This window comes from Oncorhynchus mykiss, chromosome 4, assembly GCF_013265735.2.
Source record: "Oncorhynchus mykiss isolate Arlee chromosome 4, USDA_OmykA_1.1, whole genome shotgun sequence".
NCBI lineage: Eukaryota > Metazoa > Chordata > Actinopteri > Salmoniformes > Salmonidae > Oncorhynchus > Oncorhynchus mykiss.
In genome coordinates, this window is record NC_048568.1 from 17,625,445 (window position 1) to 17,649,891 (window position 24,447).

General features: G+C 45.0%; 1 protein-coding gene and 1 non-coding gene across 10 annotated transcripts in view; both read right to left on the bottom strand.

The window, feature by feature from the left end:
• Window positions 1-33: 33 nt before the first annotated feature.
• trnal-cag lies at window positions 34-116 on the bottom strand. Its single transcript has one exon. It is a non-coding gene; the product is annotated as a tRNA-Leu (tRNA).
• A 3,669-nt stretch (window positions 117-3,785) lies between these two features.
• Window positions 3,786-24,447, bottom strand: part of LOC110521052 (afadin) — a 117,405-nt gene continuing 96,743 nt past the window's right edge. For 6 of the 9 annotated variants that reach the window (XM_036975785.1, XM_036975787.1, XM_036975784.1 and 3 more), the window contains 11 exons: window positions 22,655-22,720; window positions 22,434-22,507; window positions 21,126-21,244; window positions 20,324-20,524; window positions 17,022-17,113; window positions 16,254-16,442; window positions 14,926-16,086; window positions 11,419-11,553; window positions 9,276-9,576; window positions 5,708-5,792; window positions 3,786-5,520 (listed from right to left, as the gene is read on the bottom strand). In XM_036975785.1, the coding sequence (XP_036831680.1) occupies window positions 5,364-5,520; window positions 5,708-5,792; window positions 9,276-9,576; window positions 11,419-11,553; window positions 14,926-16,086; window positions 16,254-16,442; window positions 17,022-17,113; window positions 20,324-20,524; window positions 21,126-21,244; window positions 22,434-22,507; window positions 22,655-22,720 (2,580 nt within the window). In that variant the 3' untranslated portion in view covers window positions 3,786-5,363. The remainder of the gene's footprint in view (window positions 5,521-5,707; window positions 5,793-9,275; window positions 9,577-11,418; window positions 11,554-14,925; window positions 16,087-16,253; window positions 16,443-17,021; window positions 17,114-20,323; window positions 20,525-21,125; window positions 21,245-22,433; window positions 22,508-22,654; window positions 22,721-24,447) is intronic. The other 3 variants (XM_036975792.1, XM_036975789.1, XM_036975790.1) reach the window with 2 other exon arrangements.

The window sequence follows — 24,447 nt, forward strand, 5'->3', positions numbered from 1 at the left end:
ACTTACACTACACTCACATACATAAAAATATGCTGTCAGAAGTGGGATTCGAACCCACGCCTCCAGGGGAGACTGCGACCTGAACGCAGCGCCTTAGACCGCTCGGCCATCCTGACATGTAAGGAAATAATGACTTGAGACCAGTAATATTGTAACAACAATATACACACGCTATAGCTTGTTGACATTTGTATGCTGTTTTTCATTTTTATGAGAGGCTAATAAATTGCTGTCTAAAAATTACGTGCTATCGTAAGATGTTCTCGTGCAGACTTCCTTGTTAGCATTACATTAGCAGACATTGACATCAGCAATTCGTGTTATCTGGATGTGGCTAATTTCAGCGCAGTTTGCCCATTTTAACTGCGCATTTGGTGGCCAGTTCATTTCAACCATAGATTGATCATTATGTGGGTGCAACGTAGCATCTCGTGCAAGGCATCTATTCTGTTTGCTAGTGCTAGCGCCGTCTACGTATTCGACTGCTACATTGTTTCTCTACTGCTGCTAGCCCGGGAAGGGTGTAATTGCAGCCCGCAAATCGGGGCGTTTTGTAAATGGGCGTTTCTTGATATCAAGTTATACCCATTGATGCTCGCTATTGTAGAGGGAGCTTCTCGGAGTTTGAGTGTTTGTGGAGAACCGAAACAAAATCAATAGTTTTGTATTATGGTTGGCGGACTGCGGTCCAAATGGATGATAGTTCTGATGGTATAGGTGGGTTTGTTGGGCTTCCGAATGGCACAGCTGTCTAAGACACTGCAGCTCTGTGCTAGAGGCGTCACTATAAACCCTGGTTTGATCATGTGCTGTATCACAACTGGCCGTGATCGGGAGTCTGATAGGGCAGCGCACAATAGGCCCAGCGTCATTAGGGTTTGGCTGGGTAGGCTGTCATTGGGCCTAGGTAATAATAGGTTGCAACATTTTTACAACCCTTGTCAACTATCTGTATCGATGTTTGATGAAATATCAGGAGGGTTGGACTTTCTTCAGCAAAGATGGCTGACAAAAATACTATGACGGAAGCAAATGTAAGGGATTATAACGTCATAACGAATCATGCAAAAAATTTACAGTTGACAGGAATATATTAGTTACTGTAGAGACAAACAAATTATGCATTTTTTTAATCAAAGTTAATTTATGAAAATCGCGATTTAGCAAGCTAGCTGACTAGCTAACATTAGCCTGATAACGTTAGCTGACTAGCTTTATGCGTGTTGTGACATTTATGAAATTGTAATTCTGGTTATTTAATGTTTTAGGGACTCCTGAAATAACTAGCAAACTAGGCTGCCGTCTTGTGAAACAGTGGATGTAAAGAATCTAGCTAGTTAAAGCATTTACTGCTAATTGAATGTACAAATTTGTAAGCTTGTCTTGCTGATATTTGCCATGCAGATAGATGAAATAACGTAGCTAGCTATGTTCTTGCTTATTGTGCAGTGGAGGATAAAATTACCTGTATGCCTATGGATGTGTAGCTAGCTATCTAGCCGATCTGTGTATGGACCCAAACGTTTGGTATACAAATTAGTTCAGAACCTAGCTATGAACCTCAGCTATCATAGCCAGTTGTATCAATTTAAAAACAGGCTGAATGAGTAGAATATAATAGCTTTGTGCCAAGGATGCAAGTCGTATATACATGTAGTTATTACCATGCATGAGATCCTCACATTGTAGCCTGTACATTTAATATATTCACTGATCATGTACTCTACCTTGGCAAATAAAGGTGCAGTTCAGGTATGAATGTCTGACATTATTTTTCAGTCATATTCAATACCAGGAGTATCAAATTCCAGTATTTGAATGATGCTGTGTCTGCATGTATGTATTACAATTATACACTTCAACAGTGTTTACCAATCTTGGTCCTGGGACATCAATGGTTCCACATTGTAACTAATAGACTAGAAACAGGATTTAACTAGTTAAAGGCTGATTTGTAATTCACATATTTTATTTAACTAAGCAAGTCAGTTAAGAACAAATTCTTATTTTCAATAACGGCCTAGGAACAGTGAGTTCACTGCCTGTTCAGGTGAAGAACAACAGATTTGTACCTTGTCAGCTCGGGGATCTGAACTTTCGGTTACGAGTCCAACGCTCTAACCACTAGGCTACCCTAGTATAATTGTAAAAACAGTACACTACACTTCCTATGCATAGAGATTACTGGGAAGCTGTTATCAGATTGCTTAGCTAGCTAATTAATATTAACGTTTCTGAAGAGTACAAGCTTTCAAGATAGCATAACAAATGCCATGAGGCTCATTAGTAGTTGCTAGTTTAAAGGAAATCATTCTGCTTGCTTAGTGAGTACCACTGCCTCCCGATTTGCCTCATACCTGGCGTGAACTAGGGACCTCTGCCTCACAAATTCGTGACCGCCCTCTAGTGTCTTAGCCGATTGCACCATCTCAAAATTTAGCTGATGAGGGCCTCGTGAGTGACACAGCGTCACTACAGCCCCGGGTTCGATACCAAGCTGTGACCGGGAGACCCATGAGGTGCACAATTGGCCTAGCCTCGGCCGGGTTTTCCTTGCCCCATCGTACTTTAGCGACTCCTTGTGGCGGGCCCGGCACCTGCAAGCTGACCTTTGTCACCAGTTGGACGATGTTTCCTCCGACACATTGGTGCAGCTGGCTTCCGGGTTAAGCGAGCAGTGTTGTCAATGAGCAGTCCATCTTGCCAGAGCAGTCCATCTTACTTGAGTAAAGATACCTTAATTTTAAATGACTCAAGTGAATGTCACACAGCAAAATACTACTTGAGTGAAAGTCAAAAGTATTTGTTTTAAATATACATAAGTATCAAAAGTAAATGTAATTGCAAAAATATACTTAGTATCAAAAAAGTGATACTATGTAATTTCACGTTCTTTATATTAAACATACCAGACAGCACATTTTTTTTATTTACAGATGGCACACTCTAACACATTGTGTTTAGTGAGTCTGCCATATCAGAGGCACTAGGGGTAACCAGGGATGTTACCTTAGATGTATGTGAATTTAACCATTTTCCTGTCATTCTAAGCATTCAAAATGCAACAAGTACTTTTGGGTGTCAGGGAAAATGTATGGAGTAAAAAGTACATTATTTTCTTTAGGAATGTAGTCAAAAATAAATAGTAAAAACTACACCACTGGGGTTATGGTATGGGCAGGAATAAGCTACGGAGAACAAACCATTTCATTTTATCAATGGCAAATTGAACACAGAGGTAGTGTGGCGAGATCCTAAAGCCCATTGTCATGCAATTCATCCCCCACCATCACTTCGTTTCAGCATGAAAATGCACAGCCCCATGTTGTAAGGGTCTGTACACAATTCCTGGAAGCTGAAATTATCCCAGTACTTCCATTGTCTGCATACTCACCAGACATGTCACCCACGTGAGCATGTTTGGGATGCTCTGGATCGATGTGTACTACAGCGTGTTCCAGTTTCCACCAATATCCAGTAATTTTGCACAGCCATTGAAGAGGAGTTTGAAAACATTCCACAGGCCACATTCAACAGCCTTATCATGTCTATGTGAAGATGTCGCACTGCACGAGGTAAATGGTGGTTCTTTGACCCACAGGCCTTCCTTTTTTTTTTAAAGGTATTTGTGACCAACAGATGTGCATCCGTCTTCCCAGTCATGTGAAATCCATAGATTAGGGCCTAACACATTTCATTCCTGTAACGCAGTAAAATCTTGACATTTTTGCATTTATTTCTGTCACATTATATATTTCTATACAAATTTGAACACAGTTCCAGCATTTTGTAAAATCTGTATTTATTCATGATTTACAAAAGGCTCAAGCAAAACAATTTAAATTATTAAAATGTGTAACCTAAAATGAGAAACAAAGTTGAATACAGTCTTCGAAGCTGAAACAGGATATTGCCACCGTTACTTTATGCACAATTAAAGTTAACAGTGAAATCTGGCACATGTTCTCCTGAAAAGAATATTTACACAAGATGGATCAAAAAGCTGTGAATGAAGAGATGTAGGGGTTTAAGACTGGAGAGATTTACTTCATGTAAATAGCATACTGCCCAAATCCTTCAAATAATAGTTTCCTACAGTAGCCTTATAGATCCAAATGTATTCCATGTTTTATAGATTTAACAGAAGGCTCAAACATTTTAAATAAACAAAATCTGTGCAAGTACATTACATAAGGTTCAAACAATGTTCCTACTTTTGATTTGTATTATCATTTGAAATGACAGTGAAGTCATTTCCCTCATACTGGTGATGTATACAACTCTGCAAATGACTATTCAATTCAAAGAAAATCAATACTAAAAAGTGGGGGGAATAGAAAACATTAAAAAACTGTTAACACCCCCATTGACAGCGAGAATCAAAAGATAGGAGTTAATTGTTTTTTCATCACACTTCTATAAAGTCTGAACTGTCCATTTCTGAAGATGAACACCAAATGAGAGAGTTGCTACTATTACGAAGTATAACTTCTGTTTGGGAACGAGAGAGATATTTACAGTGTGTGTGTGTGTGTGTGTGTGCACTCAAGTGGACCCCCAGTAGGACCCAGTAAACCAGTTTATATATGTGGAAGTCATAGTGAAGACATAGCATCTTCCAGTAATAGCTGGAGCAAAACTAAACCCACATTCTAAGGAATGAAGAACAGTGTATCACAAACCAGAATGGACAACATTACTCCATTTGAATCACTGAGTCACAGGAGGTTGGTGGCACCTTAATTGGGGAGGACGGGATCATGGTAATGGCTGGAGCGGAATTAGTATCAATATATCAAACAAGTTTGCCATGTGTTTGATGCCATTCCATTTGCTCAGTTCCAGCCATTTATGAGCCGTCCTCCCCTCAGCAGCCCACTGCGTATAAGAAGTTTAACTAAAATGATTAGTCTGGTATGGAAAGCCTGGGCATTTATTTAAACAAGGAGAAATTAAAAGTGTGAAAAATGTAATGCAGAAGGAGCATAAAATACCATAAAATATTCCACATTACAGTAAGCTATTACATTTTTTTTTTTAAATAAGCAAAACTTTTCATTCCTAACCCAAGAATCATTTTACAAACAAAAATATATCCCCCCTTCACATGACTTCAAATGTGTCTTACTAGTATAATTAAAACGTTTTACAGTGGTTTATTTTAATATATCTTCGACAGTTTAAGAGGGAAATTAAGCAAATAAATGTCTCTCCTATTGCAATGATACATTTAAATTGTACGTAATGGTCCAGTTATTAAATAAAAAAAACAAAAAAGGAGAGTCACTGGGAAACAAAACCTGTCTCTCTTTCTCGTTGCCGAGTTGGGGCTTGGCGGTCTGTCTTGCCAAGGCTCCAGTCTACTACTTTGTATTGAGTTCATTTTCCAGCTCCATGAGTTTCCGTGAGGCCTTGACTTTGTTAGACACCTCCTTCCCTTGGGAAAAGAGCCGCTGGCGCTCCTTGAAGGTCATACTCTCTGGCGCTTCTCCAGTTAAAGTGTTTTCCTGTTCTTGACCACTGCAACGAGAAAAATAACCACAATATGACTACGGCATATACTGTACCACGTTGTGAGTTCTCAGAATTCCTACACGACAATGTCTCAAGTTTCTGATGGTCCTTCATTCAGGCGTTTCTTTTTTAGGAGGCTGACCCAGTTGAATGTTCTGTTTATGAAGAGAGAGAGATGCATGGCAGGCCTCACCCTTTTGTCCACTTCTCTCGCAGGTCCTTGTAACCTTCTTCTGATCCTAGAACCCCGGTTGTGTTTCCAGTGTATGAATGAAATCCTGTATGAATTAATTCATTGGGGAAATAGAGCACATTAGTTAATAATTCATTTCGTTTTAGTACCATGTTGGCTGGTAAACCCAAAGCGTGATTTAAAAAGATGCCGGGTACAAACATGTGTATAGAACCGCTTTCTATGAACTATTTATTGACTGGGATTCATTTACCTGCGTCAGGACACGAAGAGTACTGCACGGCAATGTAAAGTTGTTGTGACGTAACACTGTCAACTGTAAATCGTTGCCAAGTCACAATCCAGGCTATAACTTGATTTATCTGTACCCAGCAACTTTTCAGTCAACTTCAAATTCTACAACAAACCAAGCTTTTTTCCACAGACCAAAACAAGCCGTTGGGACTAGATTAGCTGACTGAATAGCGTTAGTACAGTCCAAGGCACGCCTGAAGCAGCAGGGTCTGTGAAACAAGTGTGTGGGATCAAAGGTGGAGGTCAACCATTAAGGCATGTAGCACCCGAGGTAAACGGTCATCAAGCCTGTTATGCCAAAAACGACTTAAAAACCGCTGGATGATCGGTAGGAGCTCATCAAAGCCACAGGGGCCTGAATGAGGACCGATTTGATGTCCTAACTGGATTTCTTACTTCTAACCGAACATCACTGACCCACAGGTGACCTCTACCTCTGACCCACAGTAGGCATTAATCAGTAGGCTCACGTGTCCATGTGTCTGTCAGGGCCATGCCAGTGGCGGGCTGGGGCTGGCGTCTCACACTAACCCAGAACTCCCACCAATAGAATCTGACTGGTTGTGTTCCAACAAATGGTGTGTGTGTAAGCACAACCAGAATCCAAAAGCATGTTGATTATGTTTTCTTTAGTTTTAAATGGAATGAAACTGGGGATAACAGGGCAGACACAAACACATTGACTTGTGTGAACCGAGGCAGGACTCCACTGACATGGTCAAGTTCTTCTGGTGCAGAACCGGCTCTCAGTCTACAGACTAGTTGATAAGTTGGTACTTATCCAAGGTCTGTCCCCTGAGCTAAAACAACACCTTATGAACCCTCCAATAACAAACACTAAAGAAAGGGCCTCTGATGGTTTGTGGATTTCATTATTTTAGTAAGCCAAATGTAAGCTTATACAGAACAGTACTTTGGCATCAGATGTAATGTAAGTCAACCAAAGGTCTTTCTATATTCTAGAGCCATGGATAATGTGTTCCTTTCATTCAAAAAAGGCGAGCACAAATACCCCTAACTCCAACAATTCAGTTAGATTTTGCTGATATTCTTTTACGATAAAGTGGAGCAGGAGGTGGAATCTGAGCAGTCTCAAAACATCTAGATATCTTATCTATCAGAGAGCTGGGTTGCCCTTCACCTTGATGCTGCCAGTGGATTGTGGTAAACAGAGGGAGCCAGTGGTTCAAGTGGAGACCGGTTACCTGAACCACGGCATGGCCTCGGAGGGAAGCAGCAGCATTAGACAATGTCACTGACACACAGACAGACTGACGGGACAGGCAGAGACACGGCAGACAGACACACGGCAGACAGACAGACACACGGCAGACAGACAGACACACGGCAGACAGACAGACACACGGCAGACAGACAGACACACGGCAGACAGACAGACACACGGCAGACAGACAGACAGACACACGGCAGACAGACAGGAGGCATGGCAGTCAGAGACATGGCACAGACAGACAGAGGCATGGCAGACAGACAGACAGAGATAAAGAGACCGAGACAGGGCAGAATCAGGAACAGTCATAGCAGCCAAAAAGAGGAGTGAACAGAATACATGAGTGTTGAAAGGAGAAGAGCAAAGCAGCAGAGGCAGTAAATAGCAATGGATCTCATCAGGCCGATTGGAATGAAGCTAGGATTCAGCGGGGGCGGGTTGCAGGTTTTGTTGATGTGAGATTATAGCAAGGTTAGTGATTGGTCCCTCAATTTGAGTGAGGAATGCAACACATTAACAACAGGCCCACCACACATCATCCATACTGGGTAGGGCAGGGGCACTGGTGCTGTGACATGCAGGGTGACATTCACTGAGCCTCTTGACTAAGACTGTGTTGCATTACTGCCATCTTTTGTCCATGGCTGTTTAAAGTGTTCACATCGGAGGGCTTGCGTTCACATTTTCTTTAAGAACACTTATAAACATGGTCTCTAAAATAGAAAGGCATAATCCTGTGATTGTCAATGGTGGATATCATTAGTTACCAACAGCATTTCTACTTAAGAAATATCTTATTAGTTCCTCAAACTACAGTAGACTATGTTATGGCTCACAATGAAACACTGAAAAGGTATTGTATTTAGAGTATGATAATACTAATAGACTTTTGAATGCCCTTCTCACCAAGAGACGTACATTATTGTGGTTTGTTGACCAAAAATGCACAGACTATCCCTAAAACTTTTGCCAGGTTCCAGCAATAGAAGACAACAACTGAAAGTTGACACTTCTGCCAGTAGGGGTCACTAAAGGCTTTAAAACAGAATAATTGTGCCACAGATTTAAACCATAGAACTAGATTGTAGTGAAGTAGTACTACTGCTCAGTAATCTAATGAGTGATTGACTGGTTTGGAGCCCTGACAGACCTTTAAACAGCCACAGACAAATGCAATGGCTCACTCAACAGATCTTTTCCCCTTTGCCAAGTGAACCTGAGGAGAGTTGCTCCTCTCAGGTCCCATCACAGAGTCAATGTGATAGATAAGAAGCCAGTGGCTCAGTGTTCCTTAATGCCAATCCCACCCCCAAGCAGCTGTGGGGCCCGCGGCAGGGCTGGGCAGGCAGGCGGGCGGCAGGTCACCACCACAGCAAAACCAAACACATGGGTGGGCGAGGGGCGGCAACACCAACAGTACTATGATTGGATATCTGGAGTGCGTTCACGGCGAATCACGGGTTGGTTTATCGATTGCTTTTACTTGCTAGAAGGATGATTGGAGGTAGAGGAACGGGTGAGGACAGGAAATACAAACAAAACGGAATCTGATTTGCTAGTGGAGGAGTGGAATTTCCAACAACCTATAACAAACTGATGGGAGATGGCTGGAGAAATAACAAATTACAAGTTGATTGGCAACTACAATACAGATCTACTGGATTGTCGAGAGACAGAGAGGAAGGGAGAAGGGAAAAGGAAGCCAGAATGACTCTACTGAAAAAACAGGAACACAAAAATATTTAAAAAAAAAACATGAATGAATGAGAGATCTGGAGAGGGAGGCGTATGGGAGGGCGTGTCCTCTCTCCTCTCCGTGTCTACCTTTAGAGTTGCCTGTCGGGATGAAGCTGAGGCTGGGTTTGATGGGAGGGGGAGGGGGCTGCCCTGCAGTACTGTTGGCATTGACAGCCGGCGGCTGGAATGAGCTGGACAGAAAGATCCCATCAGACAGAGGGCGGGGCTTGCGCGCAGGCGGCTGCGGCTTGTGCGCGGGCGGGAGGTCACCATAGGACTTTCTGGTGGCGGAGAGCTTAACCTGACCTGCAGCGTCCTCCTCCTCCTCGTCATTGTACGAGACAAACTTGGCAGTGTACAAGGCGTCAGGGGAGACGACCTGGGTTTTGAGGTAGGATGCGTTTCTCTGAGGCGGGGGTGGTGGAGCGTTAGTGGCAGTGGTTGCGGGGGATGCAGTGGGAGGGGGGGGCTGAGGCTGGTAGTCCCTGGGGAGGGGAGGTCTGTACAGACCAGGCTCGTCAGGGGTCAGCAGCTTGCGCTCGGCCTCCTCGTGCTGCCGGCGCCGCCCTTCCTCCAGACGTGTGTAGTACTCCTCCTCCTGCCTCCTCTAAGGGAATGGGAAGAGCCTGTTAGTGTGGCCAAGGCATGGCTGACTGTCTTGGACTGACACATTCTGCTGGAGGGAGGATCCCATGGCCACAAGACAGCCAGAGAAGTCCGCCACTTCCTTATCTGTTCACTATGTGTCTGTGTATGTCTGTGTGTGTGTGTGTGTGTGTGTGTGTGTGTAATGTGCGGGGGAGGCTACTCTGTGTGTTGTGTTCTGGGTACTTCATGTGCTGTTTTTCATCTCCTCTACACGCTGTGTTGAGAACCGCCATCGGCGAGATAACAGGTACTTTTCTGACAGCTTGGGGCAGTTTGAAGCGGTTTGGGTTAGACTACAGTCAAGTGATTCGATAGGCTTGAACTCAAGGACTTTTAGAGGGGTTCTATGGTTTTAGCTCTGGAAAAGGGACCAGCTAGTAACAGAGATTGGTTGGCTCTGGTTTCTGTACATGGATCCCCTGGGTTAGTGTGTGGTATGGTGGGTAGGTATATGACGTCGATGAGAGGATGGTGATGTGTTGTACTCTGGTATGTCCACAGCGAGGGTGGGGCATTCCAACAGCAGTTCCAAAGCAGTGCCTGATGAAATGACAAATGGCTTCCAACAAACGTAGGATTCCATAAACAACCGGACATAGACAACAACAAGTGACTCCCATGCTTTTTGGGGGTAGGAGGGTTACATGCATCCATTCATAACATTACATAACACAGAGGAAGGGGACCATCTTGAGAACATGCCGTTAGGACATCGTTGTCATGATTACAGAGCTTTAGATTACCAGTGGTCTGAGGATGACTCACAGGAAAACAACTAAATCAATGGTCACACAGTGAAAACAAAATGGCGCTGGGATGTTGTAACATTGTCACAAAAGGTCAGATGACTGGATGCTGATGCTCTCAGACCACTGGTGATTCAACATCCCCATAACTGACTGGGACTGAGGACAGGAAACACTCAGTGCTCCAAAACCACACTTGGCCCCTGACAGACCAAACACCACCAGGCATCATTAAGATAAGTGAGCATTCTGTCTGGCTGTGGGCTCTCTGACCCAATACTACTTCTCCTGTACACAGAACACTGAATACTACCCTCCATCACTACTCGACTGGAGTCCTAAAAACCCAGCCAGACAGTCCCCTCCACAGTTCTCTGATTGGTTCATTGTAGAGGGGCGTGTTCACAATTCTTCATACAGGATCACTTACAGCTCTGTGGAAAGTGACCAGGAACAGTAGAAACCTTGAAAAAGCTGGTAATGTTAGCAGATTATAAAAATGGCCGCCGTCTCAGTTGCCCCTCTACACCCCCTGAAGGGAAGTGGTCCCCACAGATCGGTCTTTACTTTCCACTGTATAATTGTTCTCTTATGCTGGTGGGCTGTTCTGTTTAGGCACGACTCCTTTTTCATGAGGTAAACTACAATTAGCTGGGCAGATCCCCACGGGGTAATACTTTAATTACAGTGCAGCTTAGTCTCTCTCTGGGTTTACACTCCGCTACTCTGATGTCCTCTGCTTCCGATTTGGCTGTGGCTTTCTGCTTTAATCTGCTCTGCTGGCAATGACATCAATCCTTTACAAAACTTAACTAGCGTCAAAATTGTTTTTACAAAAAACAATGAAACACAGCTGCATCGGGATTCCATTGAGATCTATCAGATTCATATAAAATATTAAACAATAATCTTATTACAGTCTGACTGAACAGAAATCACTTTCATAGAAATGTCTCATATTTTGTCAGAACCCGTCTAACCAGCTGTGTGTTAGCGAACTGCTGAGAGGACTGTGTAGTGTACACGGTCCAATGGGTCCCGTCAGGGAGGTGTACCTTCTCATCAACCTCTCGTCTGGCCCTCTCCTCCTCTCTCCAGCGTCTCTCCTCCTCCTGCTTGGCCCGGTCCTCCGCCTCGCGCTTACGGATCTCCTCCAGCTGCTGCTTCCTCCGCCGCTCCTCATCCTGCAACTACACACACACACACACCATTCAGCACCGTGTGCACGGCCCGGGGAGTCGTCCTACAGTCTATGATCTCCTAAAAGGTGTGCTTGGAGATTCATCTGTTGTAGAGTGGAATATATTTTGTTAAATCGAACCGTTTCATATAGTAGACCCAAATGTGTTATACATAAGTGTTATTCGAGGCCCTGCTCTCTAAGGTGAAAAGGTGGAAGTACAACTTAGTAACAAAAACTATCCTCAGATCTCCAACTGAAGCAAACCTACCGATGCGCTCGTCACACTGTCCTACCTTGAGTTCACGTTAATCCAGTCAGCCCGTGTTTCCTCAGTCCGTCACAGCTCAACGGTAACGCTCTAATGTCTGCACCTACACACGTCTATACACAGGCTCATTCAGCAGATTGGCCCCCTGTCAGGGGCATCGGGTTTCCAGACAAGGGCCCGTTGTGTTGAAAACGTCTAGGTCTAGATATTGTGGGGGAATGCTCTGTATGCTTAGTTAAACGTCTAGTGGGGGGAGGGGGGGGGGGGCATTTCCACTCTGCCACAGGATAGGTCGTCTGTGTTGAGAGAAGCAGTGTGCACTGCTGACAGGCACATGGCGACAGCTGGACATGCAGAATGAATGACAACAACGTGCAGCAACAACAAACAACAACGGCATGGCAGAGCGGAGCAGAGGAGTGTCCACTTTGTTTTCACTGATGTCATGATGACCAAACAACAGACTGGAAGTCAATCACCAGATGAAACATGACTACAGACGGACAGAAGAAAACACTGTGCAACTTCCCCAATGAGAGAGGAGGAGGAGGAGAGATTCTACAGCATTCAGGCTGAGCACAAGCATTGTTCACACACAGTTGGATGACTGGAATGAAGTGGACTGACACCCAACACGGTGCAATGATGGTTATGCCCCACATGCAGGTGACCGCTGCTGGGGAGGGTCTTCCAGCAGGCCAGGCAGCTCCCTGCTCTGAAACAACGGCTGCATGGTACTGAGCCTCCCTGGAACAAATACTTTATTTAACCATGCCCCAGTTAGTTTTACATTCATTTTTTTATAGGTGAGATTAGTGTGTCCTACTGACTTTCTTTTTCTTTCTGGGAATTGTTTTAATCAATGATGATGATTTATCTTACGAGGCATTATTATTTGATATCGTCTTTAAATGAGCCCTGACCAAAATAATTAGTGTGGCTGTGTGGCCTTGGGCTCTCACAGAGACCAAGTTAGATCACTGTTCCACAGATCGACAGGGTCCCCAACAGCCAATGAGAATCGCAGGATGACTTCCCCGTGGCTAATCTAGAGCCAAGAGTGGCACCTCCAACTTCCCGAACCCGCCCCACGAGCACAGCAGCCGGCCCCCAGGCCTGATGAGGGAGGGCAGAGAATGAAGGAGAGGAAACACAGGTGGAGCCCAAGACAAGTAAGAAAGGAGAAAGGAGGGAGAATGCGTAAAGATAGAACGTACCAAGTCTAGAACAGAGATTGCTGGGACAGCAGTCTGCTGCGGAAGAAGAGGAAATCAAAGAGAGAGAAAACAGAGGAGGATAGGAACGTGGGATAAAGAGAGAGAAAACAGAGGAGGATAGGAACGTGGGATAAAGAGAGAGAAAACAGAGGAGGATAGGAACGTGGGATAAAGAGAGAAAACAGAGGAGGATAGGAACGTGGGATAAAGAGAGAGAAAACAGAGGAGGATAGGAACGTGGGATAAAGAGAGAGAAAACAGAGGAGGATAGGAACGTGGGATAAAGAGAGAGAAAACAGAGGAGGATAGGAACGTGGGATAAAGAGAGAGAAAACAGAGGAGGATAGGAACGTGGGATAAAGAGAGAGAAAACAGAGGAGGATAGGAACGTGGGATAAAGAGAGAGAAAACAGAGGAGGATAGGAACGTGGGATAAAGAGAGAGAAAACAGAGGATAGGAACATGGGATAAAGAGAGTGAGTAAATAGAGATTAAAAAAAGAGGAAGAGGGGGGCATAGAAGAAGAAGGTGAAAACATTGCTAGGGGTTCTAGAGGCAGCAGTGATGTGGTGCCAGGAACATTCCTCCCCAGTATGGGGCTGATTACAGCCAGCGGTGAATGTACGGCCCACTTCCCCTCAGACCGATAACGCTCCACATCGCTCCGTCCGATTCCTCGCATGGAGCCCCCCCACCCCCCCCCCTGAGATGCCAGAGCCTAGATGGCAGGGACTCAGAAGAATGTTGCTCACTACTTAAGGAAACTTCCTGGAGTCTCACTAGACAGAGACAGTAATGTTGTAACAGTTACTAATGAGGAGTAATATACTAGAGGGGACTCGCTGGTTTATGTTCATCTGTGCTGTTGTCTGAGGAGACCAGGGACATTAACCCTAGTTAGATGACGTTTTACTCGATTCAATTCACTGTTTTCTTACCGAATGTAACACTTTCTGATGGCCATCCTGTTAGACCAGGAGATGAATCATTTCCAAATGGCCATAATATTGAAAAAAACTAAAACTATTTCTACTTTTCCATGTAGGTTTGTTGTGTGTCCGGCATCCTGCCCCTCCCTCTCTTGCAGCCAGTTGAGAACAGCAGCTCAGCTTAGCATGTGGCAAAGCAATGAGCATAAGCATGTTGCAGGTGCACACTGCAAAACATTCATTGTAGCTAGCTACTTAATGGGAGTTCCTCAGGGGAATTCCATATCCTACTCTGTACCCATTGAAGGGATACTTTAGGATAATGGAAATGAAGCCCTTTCTCTACTTTACAGAGTCGGATGATGTTTTTGTGATCTGCATCCAGTATGTTGGAAGTTCGAGGCAGTTTCGCAGGCCTATGCTAACTAGCGTTAGCGCAATGACTGGATGTCTATGGTATCTACTAGCATGCTGACAGTTACCATAGACTTCCAGTCATTGCGCTAACGCCAGTTAGAAATTGTTATCCATTGAGCTAACACTTGTTAGCAACTCCCTTCAAACTGCACGCAGAGACCACGAGTTCATCTGACTGTGGAGAAGTAGATAAAGGACTTCATTGCCAAAATTCTGAAGTATCCCTTTAAGACCAGTTAGTTCCATTTCCTATCTTCCCACTGCCCTGCTTGGCCCATGGCTGGCCCTTCCTTGGCATGAGAAATGTCATGCCCTGTGAGTCAAGTGGCTCAAAATGTTCAGAGAGCTCAGGAATTTATAAATGGGTCTACTGTAATCAATGATGAGTCTGTGAATCTAATGATCTCAGCACTGAACATCTTGGGCCACAAGTCTTCCTCCATACACCTTACCTCCCTGATGTTCTGTATGATTCTCTATAGCACAGCGTACCTTCTCCATGTTCTCCAGTGTGCTACACTAGACCCCTGCTCTCCAGGGCAGCTCACCCTTGCTCTCTTCTCCGCCTCCAGCCGCTGCATGATCATCATGGAGTCCACGTCCTCGTCGTCATCCTCCTCATCTTCCTCATCACTCTGCTTGGACTCCTGCAGTCTCTTCTGGAACTGCCACTCCAGCATCAGCTTCCTGAGCCGGTCGCTCTCCTCGGCCGTACGCTCCGGCTTAGCCTGCAGGTCCTGGATCTCCCTGTCCAGCAGGTCTACGATGTGCAGCTGCTGCTGCTTCTCCAGCTTCTCCCGGGCGTCTCTCTTCCAGGGGTCTGGGGACAGGCTGTCGCTGGAGGACAGCGCCGCCTTGCTGATGGTGATGTACTGTAGGTCCCGGCGCTCGATGGTGCGGGGCTGCTGCTGGGGGAGCAGCTCTCTGATCACTGTGTCCATTGGGTTACCCTGAGGGGGCAGGGTCGTCGCTCTGGGCAGAGTGGACAGTTTCTCGGGCCTGGGGGGCTGCTGCTGCTGGGCCTGCTGTTGGCCCTGGGGGGGGAAGTAGGGCAAGGGCACCTGCTGCATTGGCATGGGGGACTGGGGAGGGGGCATCTGATAGTGCTGTGTGGGAGGGGGGAGTGTTCCCCCATGTTGGTTGTTGTTGTTGTGGGCTACAGGCATGGATGGGTTACGGACCTGTCCCAGCTTCCTCTCCTGTTCCCTCCTCTTCCTCTCCCTCTCCTCCTCTAACCGAGCCTTCTCCTTCTCATACCAGCGCTGCTGCTCCTCTCGCTTCTTGCGGTCGGCGGCTGCTGCCTGCTGCTGGGAGGCCGAGGGAGGGGGGGGTAGGGGCAGGTCGGGCTGGGAATCAAAGTCCTGGTAGTGTACAGGGGGCGGTGGAGGGGGTGGGAGGTCTGTGCGTGTGGCCTGAGCCACGGGGCCTGGGTGCGGGGCGATGGGGCCAGGGGTCTTCCAGCGTCCTGGGCCACTCTTGTGGTTGCTCTGGGTCTTGTTGGAGGAGTAGTTGAGGTGCTCCTGGCTGGAGGTGGAGGACTCCACGGAGGAGGAGACCTGGTGGTGGTTGACCCAGTGTTCCCCACTGCCCCGCTGGTAGTCAGCCTCTCTCTGCTGCTGCTGCAGGTGGACCAGGTCCTCAGGACGCAGGGGGGCTGGAGGGTAGCCCCCTGGGAGGTCACACAGCTCCTCCTGAGAGTGGCCCATCCGCTGAGAGGACAGACACAGCAATCACATACACAAACATTAACACAGTGCAAGAGCAGCACAGCACTTTTACACCTAGTACATGTATAAATTAGCAACATGCAGGTATAGTATGAGAGATGCTATTCAGACAAAACATTTCTGCATGATTCCTTTGCCTGTGTGCCCACCTGTATGGCGATGCTGCTGTTGTGGTGGTCTTCCATGGAGCCAGGAGGGCCCCTGTCGTCAGTGTATAACTGCCCCGCAGCCGGGCCCATCCGGTCTGTAGACTTGGAGGCTGGGATGGTGAAGTATTCCCTGGGGTAGGTCTGAGTGGGGATTGGGTAGGCCTCGGGACGAGGTGGAGAGGGCTCGTCCTATAGAAAAAGGGGACTACGATTAGAACACGCACTACGGTTGGCTAAGAGACGTCGGATAAACTAGACCAAACGCTCGTGGCCACGGTGCAGATTTCCGGCATCAGTGTTATTAACGGTAGCAGATGGCGGTGGGGTCCTGTGCTCAGGGAGACCATTGTTTGTTGACAGGATAAGAATGTTGGAGAGGCAGCACACGAACACCACAGCTGGGTAGCTCATCAGTGATAGTGGTTGGAGAGCTGATGAGGATTTATTACAGGGGGAACAATAGATAAAGCTATTTTCAGTTACACTGGAACGTTGTGATTTTACCACCGATAATGACTCTTAGTAATCTTGGTTATTGTTTTGATTGTGAGAGCTGAGAAGAACAGATCGAACACAGGGAACGCTGCAATAATGTATCGTCTTGTGCTGGATCACAGTCCTGTCCTACTCTTGTGTGACATGTCCAGTTGTGTGACTGGTAATGTCTTGGTGTGGTCTGGTCTCATAACTGAGACCGAGTAGACCTTCCTCAGGGAGATATGTTACGGCGACATTCCTCTGACTGGTGGTGTTGCTGTGGTTACTCACATCAGCACACAGGTTGCCCGTGGAGACGGAGGTGATCTTTGTCCCAGGTCCTCCTGGGTAGACGGTATTTCCTCCTGGACTCTGACTCTGGTCTGGAGGAAAAACACCAGGTAGTCAGAGCTGAGCAGACACTAACTCAGTGGTCACACACACGCACACACTACTCCAGTGATCACCCGTCACCAGCAAGTTGACATTTATTGTCATGAATCTTGCCATGGAGGCAGAACTTAGTGATTTCCGCTAGATGGGCCATTTGCTTTTTGGTCTTAATATAAGGTTAGGCATTAGGGTTATTAAGGTTAGGTTTAAAAATGAGATTATGACTTTGTGGCTGTGCTAGCTAGTGACCACTCTGCAGAGCTGCCTCCAGGGAAAGACATGACAATAAATGCCAACCTGCCATTCGCCATCTCTTGCCCTGGAGCGCTATGGGGTTTGGAGGTTTTTGTTCCAACCCAGCACAAAAGGTCCATGTGTTGGGAGTTTATTTGAAAAGTTTAAGTAGGAAATTGCATGCATTTTTATGATTACAGAGAAGGTGGCCAAGTTTCAATTAATACTTTCCAGTTAATCATATTTCATGGCTTTTAGAAAGGGCTCACAGAGCTTGTTTTTCCACTCACAGCTGTCCCCCAGTGTTAGCTATGACAAGATATTAATGAAGCAAGACAGACAAATTTAAGTGCCTTGAGTTTTATTTGCGTGTTCTACAGTCCTGTAAAGATAGTGGCTGACTGGGACAGGCAATGTAACATCCAAAAAGATCCTTTTGAAACATTCTCTGTAAGGCTAACTTTCATCAAGGTTTTATATGGTTTATAATTGGCTTCGCTCTTCTTTATCAGTATCAGTGTTATGATATCCGTAACATCCATAACAGATATGGATGTGATGGACATCGACGTATCATATCTTAAGCTCCAGAAGCTTGTGCATTCACCACGTCGTGTGCTCGTTCATCAGACATTTACTGAAGCAATTGGTGATATCTTGAAAATGTGTTCTAGCTAAGATTCTTTTGGAAAATGTATGCTGAAATGCATTTCTCACACATGGCAGTATAGTGTCTTCTTCCAATGAAACCCCCCAAAATACATAGACTTAATCCAGTGTCCAGAAAAGTCAATATACAGTACCAGTCAAAAGTTGGGTCACACCTACTCATTCCACGGTTTTTCTTTAATTTGACTATTTTCTACATTGTAGAATAGAAGTGAAGACATCAAAACTATGAAACAACACATATGGAATCATGTAGTAACCAAAAAAAGTGTAATACAAATATATTTTAGATTCTTTAAAGTAGCCACTTTGCCTTGATGACAGCTTTGCACACTTGGCATTCTCTCAACCAGCTTCATGTGGTAGTCACCTGGAATGCATTTCAATTAACAGGTGTGCCTTGTTAAAAGTGAATATGTAGAATTTCTGTCCTTAATGCATTTGAGACAACCAGTTGTGTTGTGACAGGGTAGTATACAGAAGATGGCCCTATTTGGTAAAAATATTAAAGAGACTTGCTTGGGCCAAGAAACATGAGCAATGAACATTAGACCAGTGGAAATCTCTCCTTTGGTGTGATGTGTCCAAGTTTGAGATTTTTGGTTCCAACCGCCGTATCTTTGTAAGACGCAGAGTAGGTGAACGCATGTGTAGTTCCCACCGTGAAGCATGGAGGTGGTGGTGGGTGTGATGGTGCTTTGCTGGTGACACAGTCTGATTTATTTAGAATTCAAGGCACACTTAACCAGCATGGCTACCAGAGCATTCTACAGTGATACACCATCCAATCTGGTTTGCGCTTAGTGGGACTATATCATTTCCTTTTCAACAGGACAATGACCCAACACACCTCCAGGCTGTGTAAGGGTTATTTGACCAAGAAGGAGAGTGATGAGTGCTGCATTAGATCACCCGACCTCAACCCAATTGAGATTGTTTGGGATGAGTTGGACTGCAGACTGAAGGAAAAGCAGCCAACAAGTGCTCAGCATATATGGGAACTCCTTCAAGACTGTTGGAAAAGCATTCCAGGTTAATCTGGTTGAGAGAATTCTAAGAGTGCACAAAGCTGTCAAAGGAAAAGGGTGGCTACTTTGAAGAATCTAAAATCTACAATATATTTAGATTTGTTTACCACTTTTTGGGTTACTACCTGATTCCATGTGTTATTTCCTAGTTGTAATGTCTTCACTATTATTGTACAATGTAGAAAAAATAAAATAAAGAAAAACCTTGAATGAGTAGGTGTCCAAACTTTTGACTGGTACTGTATATAAAGATAGAAAATGACCTGTTATGGTGTGGTGTCTGGCCTTGTATAAGGCTACCTGTAATTACTCAATCCTAAAGTACTATGCCAGGGGTGTCAAACATACGGATCCGGGCCGCTAGGGAGTCCAATTCAGCCCGAGGGGGGTTTGAGTAAAAATGTAAAACATTTAACTGAAACAAACTCAATATACTTTAAAATGACTAAACCAAATGGAAACTCTTTAGGATTGATAATGGACCTACATATACATACAGTTTCTTGACTGTCCAGCTCGCTAATAATCACAAAACAGCCAGGGAGCATCCACAATTCCAGAAATGATTGACAGAGGACTATGCATTGCAAATATTGACGACAAGGAAATACAACCAATTTTCAGTGCGGCCCTCCGGACCTCGTTGCCCCCCGGGGGGAAAAAAAGAGTTGGACACCCCTGTACTATGCCTTCTGCGGACATTTTAAAAACGTTCCAAATGACAACACGTTATGATAGAGTCGGATCAAGAAATCTTGTAAATTTGAACGTCTATTTCAGACTCTTAATGTCCACAACGGAGGGTGTAACATCCATAAGAGTTGCTTTTCCTCTCTAAAGTAATAATAGAAATGACAATATTCATTTTATTGTTTTTGTGTTCAGCCAAGCCTTTCCTTCGGAATGGCAATCCATGATTTGACCTAAAACAAACTCAGACCTTTGCTAATATGTTCAGTCTCCCCAAAATGCCATTTCAAGTAACATCCATAATACTTCTTATTTGCTTAATTTCTCCAACACGTGATTATATATATATATATATTATATATATTTTCTTCTTCTCCAAACCACAAAATATAAATAACACAAAGAAAAACATACAACAGGTCAATATTAACAAGTCCAGTTTTTGGGGTATGCACTCCTTCCAATGGGTGCTATACTCACACAGCAAAAGTTACAGTTCTATTTTGTGAGACAGAATGGACCCCTTAATTTAGCATGTAAATCTAATGTCCATAACGCTGGAATCGCCCATCTACTCACTGGCCACGTTGGGGCTGGAGCGGTGGTCGGCCCGGTTCTTCAGTAGTCTCTCCTCCCCGCTCAACTTCTTTGGTTCTGGGTAGGCCTGCCAGTCACCCTGGGGGCTCTCTGGAGAGCCGTTCTGGACTGAGTTGTTGTACAGTTCAAAGCCTTCACTCTTTGGTCTCAGTTTACCGTTCTTATCACGCCCTCCTTGTAACGCTGAGAGGAAAAGGAGGAAAATATTTGTTTATTTAACTAGGCAAGACAGTTAAGAAAATATTCTTATTTACAATGACGGCCTAGGAACAGTGGGTTAACTGCCTTGTTCAAGGGCAGAATGACAGATTTTTACCTTGTCAGCTCGGGATTCGATCTAGATTCCAGCAACCTTTCGGTTACTGGCCCAATTTGTCTACCCGCCGCCCCTTAATGAGCCAACCATAGCAGACAGTACATGTACAATGGACATTGTTAACTATCAGTCACAGTCTCAGTACAAACACTACCAGCCAGCCAACGCCCCATAAACTACAACCGTCTCGCTCCAATACCACAGAAGTCTAGAGGCTGAATGTTGAAAACAAAACAAAGTAGACTTTTGCTTCTGACATTTCATGGAATCTGGAGCCTACAAACCCTCATTATCTACTTAGTCAAACCTCGGCTTTCCTCTGACTCTAGACCGTTACAGGGAACAAGGAGGGACATTGTCTGCACCCGAAATGGCCACCTATTCCCTATATAGTGAATTACTTTTTTTACCTGCGCCCTATGGACCATAGTTACCAGCAGTGCCCCCGTTGTCCTAGCAGACCCTTACCTCTGGGCATCATAGGAGAAGGCTGGTTGAGGAGTGTGGCCAGGCCATGGTAAATAGCACCCTGTTTGGCCACTTCCAGTGTCACCACAGAGCCTGTCCTCGTCATTAACTCTGCAGCCCTGAGAAGAGATATTAATGGGATTCAGAATTCATTGGACTGGGAAGATGATTGAATGCAACAGAACAAAGCAAATATGCCAAAGTTCTAGTTTTTCATCATGGCAGTACCAAGGACTGATGTTTATGAGACTTCCATTGTCCATTGGCAGACCAGGAGTTAACCGTACTGTATCAGGAATGGCATTCTCCATACGCAATAGTTATTTAGAAGAAGTTCATTTCCCAACAGTTTTCGACTGTCTGTTTGGTGCTCAAGCCTTGTGGTTAATCATTGGCAGACACACACACACAAACAAACTTCTCAAAGCAATCAATAAATTCAAGACTTGGACCAGATTCTGTTGTCAGTTTACAAGCAGATATAAAAGTGTAATGAGCCGTGTGCTTTTAAATCAACGTGGCAATTCAATTTTAAAAGTCCCATTTTTCCCCCCTACGAGAATAGATAACAATGTTATAGATTGAGCACTGAGCCTCAACTGTTTTGGCATTTGGAAACCAAAATAAAATGTCCAAAAGGTTTGTGTGTGTTTGTCTGAAAGGGTATCGTTTCTATGGTGGGTGCTTATATTTATCCTATGTACAAGTATGTGTCACACTCATGTGTGAAATTGAATTTGGATTTTTTTTGCATATCCCAACTCTCCCCGAAACACCCTCAGAGAGTGGGGTACCGGTCAGGGTCAGCCTTTACCAAGCAACTAGGGTTTAAGTGCCTTGCTCAAGGGCACAGACAGAGTTTTCCCCTTGTCGGCTCGGTGATTCGAACTAGCGACCTTTCAGTTACTGGGCCAAAGCGCTAACCCAACGCTCTAACTAATCTGAGAGAGGTGTGAACCAAGGATAAGCTATTCATTACTACTAGACCCAACATAAACATAGTGGAGGTCATTGTAAGTCAGTGCACTGTAGATAGTCTCTGCTTGTTCTACGCGATTGAGCTAATTTCCTTCTTATGGTGTGACTGCTGCTACTGAAAGAGCTCTTTGTTTCAAATTGGCCTTGATGTACCCTATCGGTTTCATCTTGGTTTCTCCACTCTTCAGAGCTTTATATGGATAACAACAGCAGGACATTACGTGTCCTGTTTCACTCCTAAACCCAGGTTGTTCTGTACACAAGGTCCAATTGGTGTTGTGTTGGGGAGTGACCCGGGGCGAGGCGGGTCAGGGAAGTTTGAGGCATTACCTCTCCTGGGAGAGGCCCACCAGGCTGCGGCCGTCCACACTCAGCAGCTGGTCCCCTGCAGCCAGACGACCGTCCTAAACACACAAAAACAAATGTAACACACACACAGACACACACAGAGTAGGGAGAGGGAAGGAGAGAGAAGTCATTTTATAGCAACATTGTGAGTCAATCTAGATGAGGTCATTCTGTATGGAGTCGGCATGATCTAAAACCCTCACCACTTCAGCCGCACCTCCCTTCACAACAGACTTGATGTAGATCCCGAGCTTGTCCTGTCCAGCACCCTTGAGAAAGACAGACAGAATGGAACATCACTTTACAAGCCAGACAGTCTGAACACGTGGCCCATAGTGTTCTGTTGTAACGAACGTTACTGTGGAGCGGATGCTGATCAGCTGACCTGGTAGAACATTATTTACACTAAACAGAGACCATTTAGTGTTAACGTAGCAGCACAATTCCTCAATAAATCACACAGCTACTGTAGCACTATGTGGAGGCATCTGTCTGCAGTGAACTGCCAACTAAATGAAACTGTTAATCTGGAGACTAGAGACCCTGAGCAGGACAATTTATATTAAAATCGACTAAACAAACATGGTACTAATAATGAGGCTACATGAGACGAGGCCAAAGGTGGCTTGACATGATCCATACCATCTGCTGTTCTGACTAGCCCCTTCAACCAGTTCAGGTTCCCTTTCAGCGTTGCCACATTTATAACACAGGAAAACTACAAGGGGATCCCCCGAATCCCTCTGCCCAAACTAAAATAAATCACTTCCTACCAGTTACAACCGGTTAACCTAAATCATTTCACTAGCATCCAATTGAAAAATAATCCTAGAACACAGTCGTGGCCAAAAGTTTTGAGAATGACACAAATATTAATTTCCAAAGTTTGCTGCTTCAGTGTCTTTAGATATTTTTGTCAGATGTTACTATGGAATTCTGAAGTATAATTACAAGCATTTCATAAGTGTCAAATGCTTTTATTGACAATTACATGAAGTTGATGCAAAGAGTCAATATTTTCAGTGTTGACCCTTCTTTTTCAAGACCTCTGCAATCCGCCCTGGCATGCTGTCAATTAACTTCTGGGCCACATCCTGACTGATGGCAGCCCATTCTTGCATAATCAATGCTTGGAGTTTGTCAGAATTTGTGGGTTTTTGTTTGCCCACCCGCCTCTTGAGGATTGACCACAAATTCATGGGATTAAGGTCTGGGGAGTTTCCTGGCCATAGACCCAAAATATTGATGTTTTGTTCCCCGAGCCACTTAGTTATCACTTCTGCCTTATGGCGAGGTGCTCCATCATGATGGAAAGGGCGTTGTTCATCACCAAAATGTTCCTGGATGGTTGGGAGAAGTTGCTCTCGGAGGATGTGTTGGTACCATTTTTTATTCATGGCTGTGTTCTTAGGCAAAATTGTGAGTGAACTCACTCCCTTGGCTGAGAAGCAACCCCACACATGAATGGTCTCAGGATGCTTTACTGTTGGCATGACACAGGACTGATGGTAGCGCTCACCTTGTCTTCTCCGGACAAGCTTTTTTCCGGATGCCCCAAACAATCAGAAAGGGGATTCAGAGAAAATTACTTTACCCCAGTCCTCAGGCAATCGGAAAGGGGATTCATCAGAGAAAATTACTTTACCCCAGTCCTCAGCAGTCCAATCCCTGTACCTTTTGCAGAATATCAGTCTGTCCCTGAATGTTTTTCCTGGAGAGAAGTGGCTTCTTTGCTGCCCTTCTTGACACCAGGCCATCCTCCAAAAGTCTTCGCCTCACTGTGCTTGCAGATGCACTCACACCTGCCTGCTGCCATTCCTGAGCAAGCTCTGTACTGGGGTTGCCCCGATCCCGCAGCTGAATCAACTTTAGGAGACGGTCCTGGCACTTGCTGGACTTTCTTGGGCGTCCTGAAGCCTTCTCCACAACAATTGAACCGCTCTCCTTGAAGTTCTTGATGATCCGATAAATGGTTGATTTAGGTGCAATCTTACTG